Genomic DNA, 11,353 nt, shown 5'->3' on the forward strand with positions numbered 1-11,353 from the left:
CACCTTCTCATTTTTGAATAAACCCTACTTCTTGAACCTTCCTCCCTGCTGGCCTCCACTCTCGATGTCTCTTGAACTTTCTCAACTAACCCTCTCACTCTCACGCTCTCATACTCATTCGCTCAGATCGTTACAATCTGAACCAAGAGGTTGTAGAAGCTGGTTGAGTTCGTTCGGGAGCAAGCACGAGAGGCCGAGGAAGGATCGCAAAGGATGGTTCGCGGTCTTTCCGGTTCGCCGGTGGCCGCAGCTTCCATGGTCATGCCTTTCACCGCTTTGCTCGGTTTGGACCGATGAATTCATCGGGAAGGGCGCGATAGGGCAGGTCTGCCAGGTCATTGGTGTCGTCGTCGATGTCAAATTCGACGAGGGTTTGCCTCCGATCATGACCGCGCTGGAGGTTCTGGATCACTCGTTGAGGCTTGTGTTGGAGGTGGCGCAACATTTGGGTGAAGGCGTTGTCTGAACCATTGCTATGGATGCCACGGAAGGTGTTGTTAGAGGCTAGTGCGTTCTCAACACTGGCTCCCCTATTACTGTAAATACCTAATAACTTGTTATTTATTATTAGTTCAACCTTGCATTTGGTGAATTCTACTTTACTATTGTGTTTGGGTTTGATTTGATTTTCGTATCCGAGTTGCTGTTTCATTGTTGAAAGAATCCCATCTTATCTTTTGATTGATTGATTGATAGTTTGTATCCTACTGCATTTTCGACATTTAATTTAATTGGTATGCTGAAATTGGTGGCCTTTTAATCGATTTTACTATTATGTAATTTATACTTTTTGCTAACTTATGATTTGTTTATTGTTTGATTTGGGTGGATTTCAATTTCATGATATTTCTTTTAGCTTGCTCAATTTCAGTTAGTGTCACTTTATGCTCATATTGTTTAAAAACACACTGTCATTGTTTTTTGTTAGTTTCAAATAGTCTATAGTTATTATATTTTGTTCTTTTTGATCTTGATCAACTGGTCGAATCTCCTCGTAGCGTACTTACATTTTTGCCTACACTAATTTAGCTTCTTTCTTTTTGTTACTTGCATTTATTTTCTATTTTCTAATATAGTGTTTGCATTCTATTTGGGTTCCAATTGGTAGGGGTACCCTTGGCCGTATCATAAATGCCATTGGAGAGCCTATTGATGCCTAGGGAGAAATTAGTAAGAAACGCATAAAACCTTTTATATATATAAGATCTGATATATGATTTGTAGATATTGTAAGAGTCTTTTTTGTCATTCTCATGAAACTGATGGTAATCATTTTGAATTGCCTTAGATACTGAGCATTATTTGCCCATTCATAGAGAAGCTCCTGCTTTTGTTGAGCAAGAAACTGCACAACAGATTCTTGTTATTGGAATCAAGGTATTTTTCCTTTTTATGTTTTTCTTTTGTAAATGCATTTTATCTAGTCTCCTTCATTAAGTTACTTGTGCAGGTGTGTCTTATGACTGGTTACTGATTTTTGCATGAATTTTTTGTGAACAGGTTGTTGACCTGCTTGCACCATATCAAAGAGGAGGAAAGATTGGGTTGTTTGGTGGTGCTGGTGTAGGAAAAATTGTGCTTATTATGGAACTTATTAACAATGTTGCAAAAGCTCATGGTATGTATGTACACTTAGTTTATTCTTGGTAAAATGTTCTTTTACCTTTCCATGCTGTATCCTGCTGTCTGTTTCCATTGATTAGGTGGTTTCTCTGTGTTTGCTGGTGTTGGAGAGTGGTGTCATTAAGCTTGATGATAAGCAGGTGTCATTGAATGCATTTCATGGCATTTTTAGTATTCTTCATAATACTTTCATTTGGGTATTTTATTAATTTTGTCTAAAATGGTTTTTTCATGGTATTAGACTGAAAGCAAGTGTGCTCTTGTGTATGGTCAAATGAATGAGCCCCCTGGTGCTCATGCCCGTGTTGGTCTTACTGGGCTTACTGTGGGTGAACACTTCCGTGATATAAAAGATGCGATGACAGTACCTAAGTGCTATATTTATAAAGCTAATTCTTAATAAAATAATATTTCTCTGAACACTAATATTTGTCATTTGATATTTTTAACACAGTGATATCACTTAAATCTTTGAAAATATACATTTTAATGTCTTGGCTCAGCTAATAATTATAGAGTTCTTTGATCACTATAATATCACTTAATACTGCAACACAATCACTTAATATCACAAACCTTGATCACTATAATATCACTTAATATTAGAGTTCTTTTTTGTTGTTCTATGATTTAATTTCCATCTAATAATGTGTGGTAAACAATTATACTGCAACACAATTCAACCAGTTATGATCCTCATCAAATATTTTCCGCAGGTCAGAATGCTTTACCCCCCTCCATATTATGTTCTACATGTAGCATGTTTGGTATTGTGTCCTAGACATGGTTTTTCACGTTTACTTGTAAGCAAACAGTTATAGCTTACAGATTTTGTAGCATAATTGATGTGATTTCTGGTTTTGCAATGACTTTCCACACAATTTTAGTTGTATTTTCTTATTTCACAATTTCATACTTTTGCTTCATAAGTAATAGATGGCTTAACTCATAAATAAGGGGAGGAAACCCCTTCACTTTTTGCCTCTGTTCTCCTTGATTTTTCTGGAGGGGTCTTTAATTATTCACAAATGCCTGTGCAGTCCAAAGATCAAGGTTTGTGAAGTAATTATGAGTTAGAATCTGTCATCAGATTTTATCCTTGATTTCAACTTTAATGATGAATTTCAACTTAATTATCTAAATCTAGGTTCCTGGGTGAACTTCTATGGAAACATTGGGAAAGTTTTTATATCCTTGGTATGTAATCCCTCTCTCCTGTAAATTAATTGGATAAATAATTTTAAAATATGTATAAGATAATTTTAAAATAATAATATAAATAATTAGCATATTTAATTTAGTTGACTAAATTAATTATTATTCCTGTAATTAATTGAAATAATCTGAAACAGATTTGTTACATGAGCTATGTAGTAAACCGTAAAGCCCGTTAAAGTTTGTGAGTTTCTTTTTATGACTATACTTCTAGTCACTCTCTAAACATAAGCAATTTGTAGATGGATAAATATGTATAAGATAATTTTAAAATAATAATATAAATAATTAGCATATTTAATTTAGTTGACTAAGTTAATTATTATTCCTGTAAATTAATTGAAATCATCTGAAAGAGATTTGTTACATGAGCTGTGTAGTAAACCGTAAAGCCCGTTAAAGTTTGTGAGTTTCTTTTTATGACTATACCTAGCTCACTAAATTTAATAAATGAATTCTGATTTGTTTCCTTTTTTTTTTTTTGAAAAACTAGAACCATTGCAGGTATCCATATTCTATGATTCTATTATAATGGGTCAATATTATGTAATATACCCTGACAACAAGAAAGGGCTTACTTCCAGGTATTATTATGTCGTTTTATCTGATTTTTACCTCATCCTAGTGGTCTAAGACGGCTTGGGTTGTAATCTCATTCTGCTATTGTCTATATATGTTTTTTTTTTCATTTCAAAATCGTGTTTGCACCACTTCTTTTATTTGATATTTAATTTTATTAATGTGATTGCGGAAAAAATATTGATATTAAATTTTATTATGAAAATTAAGATTAAAACATATAACTTATATGATTTTTTTTATAAAAAAAAAACATATAGTAATTTTCTTAAGTAATCATGTAATTTTAACTTTTGACCATTAATGTAGGAAAATATTGAATGAAAATTAGTTTTAGCATTAATTGTAAGCAGTAAGAATCAAATTAGTATTGAATGAAAATATTTTCTAAATTTTATTTTTAACAAGTGATATAATTGCGTATATTACAATGGCTTTACTGACCCTTACGTGTAGGAATAAAAAATATTTTTTATTAAAAATGTACTATTTAACGTTACTAATGTATTAAATATCATAATTTTTAATAAAATTATTAATTTTTTTAATTTTTAATCAAAATTTTTTAAAGATTTAGATAAAATATGTCCATGATGTATTTTTTTTATATTTTCACCTAATAATAAATTGCTATGTAATTAAACGTAAATTCATAGCATATCTGAAGTATTTTAAATTGATGAACAATAAAAATTTACAGCATATCAAAATTAAACTGTATTCTTAAAAGTGGAGTAAGTTGCTATCATGTTCTCATGCCAAATTAGTTTTCTTGGAGAGAATTTTGGCCTTGCCTTATCTTATTAATATTCAAGAGTGTATTTGGTACGATATTTAAATTAATTGATAATTTATTTGATTAGATTAAAAGTATTTGATAAACTAGCTTCTTTCACTAGCTTATGACTTATAATTAATTTGTTGAGAGAGACCAGGTTTGTGATAAACTCTTACATGGATATTGCCTTCTCCTCTTCTTCTCAAAAAAGCAGTGGTCAAAATTGGTTGAGAGAGACCAGGTACTATAGCAATTCCTATATTTTGTATTTTGTGATCATAAACATTTCTTTGGAGTCCAATTAATAAGGTCAAATTTGATGTTTTCTAACCTGCTTGGGTTCAAGCCAACTTGAGAGGGTTTATTATTTTGTGAAAAAAGTTTCTGTGAAAAAATATTTTGATCCCTTTATCTGTTGGGTAATAGTAAAAATATTTTGGTAACCTGTGTTGCTATTCAAATGTTATTCTTTTTTCATTTCATACTAAATTTACAAGTCACTAATACTACTAGGTAAGGAATTACTTAAATTATAATTTTAGACAATGTCTCGCTTTCTATTTCCCTTCTACTATTTAAGCTAAGCCATAAGGCAATTTTTTAACTAAGTACTAATAACAACTATAACTAATTCTACAATTGTTCTTACTACTTTACTGGATCCTATCAAATTATTTGGCTATTCAATAAATTAAATTGACATCATATTATCACACAGCTCATACGGGAACTCAAGTACAATGTGTTTGGAGGATGGTCAGAAGGCGTGTTAAACTTTCCACCAACTTATAAGTATGAGGTTAATTCAGATAAGTATTATGGAGAGGATCCCAAGGTTGGAAAGCGCTCACCAGCATGGTATGCTTTTTTCTGAGATTCTGCTTCCATGTTTGCTAATCCTGCACCATTTTGTTTATTTATCTATTAAAACCATTGTTTTTTTTTATGTTTTCAAATTTCTTAGGAATATATAATATTAATCATTATTTGTATTCGTGTTTATTCTTGATTTTACTATATGCACTTTAAATACACACCTAAAAATAAAAACGAGGTGTTTTAGATCAGGTATCTGGTGTAGGAAACAAGTTGAATGATTCAAGCTTTCCTCACAGGAGACAATTGGTATCAGATCCCGGTGCTTAAGGGTTAAGCGCTCTCGGTGCTTGCTTTTTTCATTTTCTAGGCTTATTATCAATTGATATCAAATCTGGTATTCTTGTAGTTTTTTTTTTCTCAATGAAAGAATAAATTCATAAAGACCGAATGAAATCAAATACGGTAAAAATATTTCTAGGATCATTTAATTGTTTATTTTTAGATACCCTTACTTAAAATTAAGCCTTGGTTGTTTATAAGTAAAAATATATTTCTAGGATCATTTAACAAAATAATTTAATTGTTTATAATTATAATTATATAATGAGAGCAAAATATATATGAATTGTTTAATTATAATATGATATTATAGAGACCAATTAGCATAAGGTAAAGAAGTCAAAATAAGTTGCTTAAATTTTATCCATTGAAGATGCTCTTAAAAAAGTCTAAACGAGTTTCTAATTCCATTTTCAGGTTTATCGCTTAAGACCCAAGAGCTCACAGCTTTATTCCTAGCATCAAGATTAAGTTGTAGCACCTTGACAGAGGCCAACATACACACCGTGTTAAATATGATCTCTCTTTTTTCGCAACATTATTCCTTATATGGATCTTGACAACCTGTGTTTATACTTTGTGGTAAATATAGTTAACTGTTGACTCTCGTGTTAATTTAGAACATACTTTGAAGTTTGCTTTGTTTACATTCAATGAATATATTGTATGTCCAATTTGAGTAGGCTACATTGACTACTATGATTCAACGAATCAAAGTTTCCTTTGTATGTTTTCTTCCCAGCTTTGGGTCTGTTTCTTGTGGATCTTTGTTATGTCATTATAATTGTAAACATTAGTATTTCTTCTGAAGAACAACACTAAAAAAAATGCAACCGAAGAGCAAAACACAAAAAAAATGCAATAAAAAACGCCAAAAATAAACCAAAAGAAAAAAAAAGAACATACTAAAACGGTTTCGGGAACCGCCGTAAAATGACAATACATACTAAGACAGTCCTTGAAAACCGTCTTTGTATGTAATCTTCGAGCATGATCTAAGACGGTTATCTAATAAACCGTCGTAAAAATCCAACACATACTAAGACGGTTATGGATGACCGTCTTAGTATCTCATAGAAAATAATCTCTTTCTAAGTCGGTTATTGCAATAACCGTGATAGATATACAAGACATGCTAAGACGGTTATTCCGAAAATAACTGTCATAGTAAACAGGATAGCATGCATATATAGAGACGGTTCTGGAAACCGTTGTAAAATACTTCACTTATAAAGACGGTTACAAAAACCATCATAAAATCTATTTTATCTTTTACGACATTGGCATTTACGACGGTTCAAAACTGTCTTAAAATGCTCTCTACAACCGACTTAAAATACATTTTTTCTAGTAGTGTATTCCAAATGAGAAAAAAAATAGAATGTTGATTATATAGGGTTCACAATTTTATCCCATTGTTTTCCTTCCATATATAAGTAATGTCCAAGATAATAATGTTACCTCCTTTCTCTATCATCTTCTCTAGTATCCTCAAAGAAGATTTGATAAAAACCATTTTTGCATAAAGCATCAAATAGAGAACTATGACTCTATGCTAAAAATCTCTATAAACATTTTCCGCCTTAACATTCATTCTACCTTAAGTGTATATTTTAATCAATGTTCAGTAAGTTAGATTATTAGGTTAAAGGTGTCTTGCTTTTGTGTCATCAAATAATTTTCAAACCACAACATATTTGTTCTACCTTCCATATTCCTCAATTAGTGCATTATAAGTTAATGTCATTTTTATTTCACAAGTCTCTATCTGTCCAAATTTACCCTTAAATACTAAGGGCTAAGGGTCTTTATATCTTAAAGTGGAGTGTGATGAAAAATCCAAAGCTACACTATTTCTATGATCATCATAATTGTACCCCGTCCCTTTCCCATTTATTTGTCATTTTATATTTTTCTATTTAACATGATAGGAATGAATGAATTGCAACATCAACTTTTTTAACAAGTTTTCTCTTGTTTGGTCTTTGTTATGATGGTTCATTTTATTATTTTTTTTTCTTGCAGATTTTATATTTTCCTATCTATCATGCTAGGAATCAATTAATTGCAATATCACCTTGTTTAAGTTTTCTCACGTTTGTCTTTTGTTATTATCACTCATTTTACTATCTTTTTTTTTGCAGAGTTATTTTCATAAGGAGACAGGCTTTCGGTGTCGGTCTTTGAAGGAGATTAAGAATTACGAGAAATATGGAAGTCCTCCTCGACGTCACAAAGTGAAAACACAAGCCAAAGAAGAAAGCAATGAAAAAACCAAAAATGAAACAGAAGTGACTATATTTATTTTAAAAAATACAGTAGGGCTAACAATGTATTTTCCAACACATTTTATTATTGATTAAAGTTTACTGACAACTATAAGCTCATGAGTAGGACTGAAAGTGATTAAAGAAACAGTAGTAGTACATCCTTTTGTTATTTTCAATCAACATGAACAAGTAACAAAGAGTGCATTTGAGATAGTGGTGATTTTTCTTTTTAAAATTAGAAAAGTTTAGTTCTCTTTTATTTCTGGGGTTCATGTAAAGTTTGGCATTTTAAATCACAATTCAATGTGATATTTTAATTTTTTCCATCAATGTATTCAACAAAAACAATATCATTAGTGATTTTCATATTCTTTTTAGTTTTACTATCTAGGACGTTTTTTGGAAAATGATTATGAGTATGCTTCTTCAGGGTGTTTGGAATCTTTTTCATTGCTATTCAAAATGTTGTTATTAAATATTGCAAAAAAAATAATCAAACAAATGATGGCTAATAATTAATAAAAGTGATGTGAGTATGCATATTTTGAATGTTTTGTATTCTTCTATATTATAATGTTTTTATTTTTGTTTACTTTTCCAGATGTTTTTTACTATTAAAAATTCCTGGAATATTGAGAAATGTTTTTTGCTAAAGAAAAGAACAAAGAACTAAAAATTGAACTTTTTATTTATTTATTTTAGAGTTTATTGTAATTTATCACTATTCAACCCGAAAAATTTAATTTCTATTGTCAATGTTTCTAGTAAATAATGTTGATGACAAAAAAAATACCTATTAGAATCAACACAATATTCCTCACTAAATGTTTCATTCTTTGTCATGATTTTTTCAGGAAATGGTTGTTGCTCAAAGAAAAGCAAAAGCAGAAGTTATGAGAACTTTTGTTGAAGAGTTTCTTTCGAAAGCTTATTACAATCAGCTTCACATGTTCGACCCATAATCAATAAAAATCAACTATTATATAATGTTCAAATCGACTGAAAAACATTGTCATCAGTTTATTTAATACCTATGTTGACAACTTCCATGTGATTTAAGATTTTCATATGATTTTATTTTGACTTTCTATGTTGGATGAAATGACTTTCAGCTATGCTTTTTTTTTTTTTTTGGGTTAGTCTAACAATTTGCTAGAAAGATCTCAATCCATTGGTTCCTTTTCATGGTTGTGGATATTGGGTTAGGCTAGGTATGTTTTTATTGGAAATAATTTTGTGTTTCATCTCTCTATTGTGATGAATCTGATTAATGGCATGCACAACTTATCTTTTACATATTGTGGGTGACTTACAGTTCCAATGTTTCTAGACTAGTACACCAATTTTCACATCTACTAAGTTGGACAAGTTTTGTTTTTGTTAGAAAATTGACTTGAATAATTTCTAAAACAATTAATAACTATAAATTATTATTTTCAACTTCATAACATTTTCCATCACATTTATGTGAAAAGTTTGAATGCAATTTCAATCCAATTTCGTCTAAAAATACGAAAACTTAAACTTAGTTAATGTTCATTGTATAAACAAACTCTTTGATATGGGCATTTGTATATTACCATTTAATTCCTATTTTACCCTTCTCTAATCCTTAATTACTTAGAATCTTGATATCTTAAATGGACTGTGATGAATAATTCTATAAGCTACTACATTCATAATCCCATCACCATGCCCACTTCCCCCATTCATTTCTCAATTTGTGTTTTCCTATTTTACATGTTATGAATGAGTTGCAACATCAACTTTTTTTAACATTTTTTTATCATTGTTTTCTTTTTATAAAATTGCTAATTTTATTTAAAAAAATATTTTGCAATTTTATCTTCATGAAGAGAAAGGGTTTCAATGTCGATCTTTATTAAGGCCGAAAGATATAAGATGCACATAATTCGTACTCAGTGTGGTAGAGTGAAAAAACAAGATAAAGAAGAAAGAAATAATAGAACTAAAAGTGAAACAAAACTGAGTACAATTATTTGCAAAATAAGGGGTTCTACCATCATACTCCTCAACACATCCTTTGTAGCTAATGCACCTTTTACCATTCCTTAGAGTTTAATAAGAACAAATTAATTCATGAGTGATGACTTTTAAATAGAGAGAGGGACACAATTTTATAATTTTTAATAAATTTCAACAAATGACAAAGAAGGTGTTAGAGATGGTGATGCTAGAATTTCTATTTTTTAAATTACAAAATTTCAATTCTCCTTTATTTCCTGGGTGCATGTAAAGGTTGAAAATTTAAATTACAATTCCTTGTCATATTTTAAATTTTGCCTTCAATATTTTTAGTAAAAAGATTCTCGTTATTGTTTTACTTTTTTTTTGTTTTACTACTCGGAAATTTTGGAAAAAAATAATCATATAGAGTATTTTTATTTGAGGTCTTTTTCATTACTGTTCAAAATGTTGTTTTAAAAAGATTAAATAAATTATAAATTTTTAATATAATAATAATAATACTGACAATGAATAATTTTTTATAATTTTCAAATAAATCAGTTTGTTAGATCTAGAAGGTTTTATGAATGAATTGACATCTTACCTGTCTAACTAAATAAGCTTTACTAGAAGTTGTGGCTTTATCTATTTTCTGAAAAGGTCTCATATAAGGTTTGATGTATGTTAGGTCATAGGCCTGTCACCTAGGTTTGATGTATAATTCTTTTGTTTTTTTTTTTCCTTAAAGAGCTTTAACTTAGACAGTATTATGAACAGCAAAAAAATATTATCTAAAATACTTTAAAGACAAAAAATAAAATAAAAAATTTATAATAATAAAAAATAAGATTGAAAGAAAAAATAATAAATTATAAGGATTTAAACAATATTTAAGTCCATAATACTTTTCTTTTACATAAGTATTTACTCATTTATAATTTACGATATATTATAAAAATTGATACAATTATTCTTAGTCAATATTTTGTTTTTAAAATAATTCATAAACTTATCAGCTAAATTCATGATGTACGAGAATATAAAATTATATTATTGTAATATATATGCTGAAATCAAATTAGTATCTTGAGTATAATAGAGATGGAGAGAATTTCTTTTTATTTCTTTTAATCATAGTTAACTTTTCATAAATATAATTTTTTTGGTTATTTCTCATTTTTGAAAATATAAAAAATATTCAAAACAAATGTTTTGCAAGCCACAAAATCATAAAAAAGAAAGACAGAAAACCAATCCAATTAAGTAATACAGTGCAAGCAATGGTATGTGTCATCCTAAACTTTCCCATCCCTATATATTTCATAATAAATTATTCTGATTTATTGATTATTAATTTATTACCTTATCAACAAAAAATATTAAATTTATTTGTATTTATGTTTTCTTTTTCAAAAATAATATTAAAATACTTGGTAGTATTTATTAAAAATTGTAAAATGGGTAATATAAAACTATATTGTTGTAACAAATACATTCAAATTTTTGTAGGATTTTCATATTAGTTTATGTTAGAAAACTTAGAAATTATTTATTAAGGATGGAATTATAATAGATTATTTCTCCTATGCTTAATATTTATAATAATGTATTGTGAAACATATTACTCAGCTCAAATATAAATTTAAATGTTGATAAATATTTAATTTTCTTTATTATATGACTTTTATTTATATAAACATACTTTTACTCTTTTACTGTATTATTTATGATATTAGAAAGTCAATACATTTATTTACAATTG

At 28.9% G+C, this 11,353-nt stretch overlaps 1 protein-coding gene across 1 annotated transcript; it reads left to right on the top strand.

The window, feature by feature from the left end:
• Window positions 1-1,284: 1,284 nt before the first annotated feature.
• LOC102666392 (ATP synthase subunit beta, mitochondrial-like) lies at window positions 1,285-1,747 on the top strand (the record flags this gene model as incomplete). The annotated part of the gene is made up of 3 exons (XM_041013714.1): window positions 1,285-1,377; window positions 1,501-1,618; window positions 1,704-1,747. Coding segments are annotated over 3 exons (255 nt in total), but the record flags the coding sequence as incomplete, so codon positions are not given.
• Window positions 1,748-11,353: the final 9,606 nt, after the last annotated feature.

Source organism: Glycine max, unplaced genomic scaffold (assembly GCF_000004515.6).
Source record: "Glycine max cultivar Williams 82 unplaced genomic scaffold, Glycine_max_v4.0 scaffold_82, whole genome shotgun sequence".
Lineage (NCBI taxonomy): Eukaryota > Viridiplantae > Streptophyta > Magnoliopsida > Fabales > Fabaceae > Glycine > Glycine max.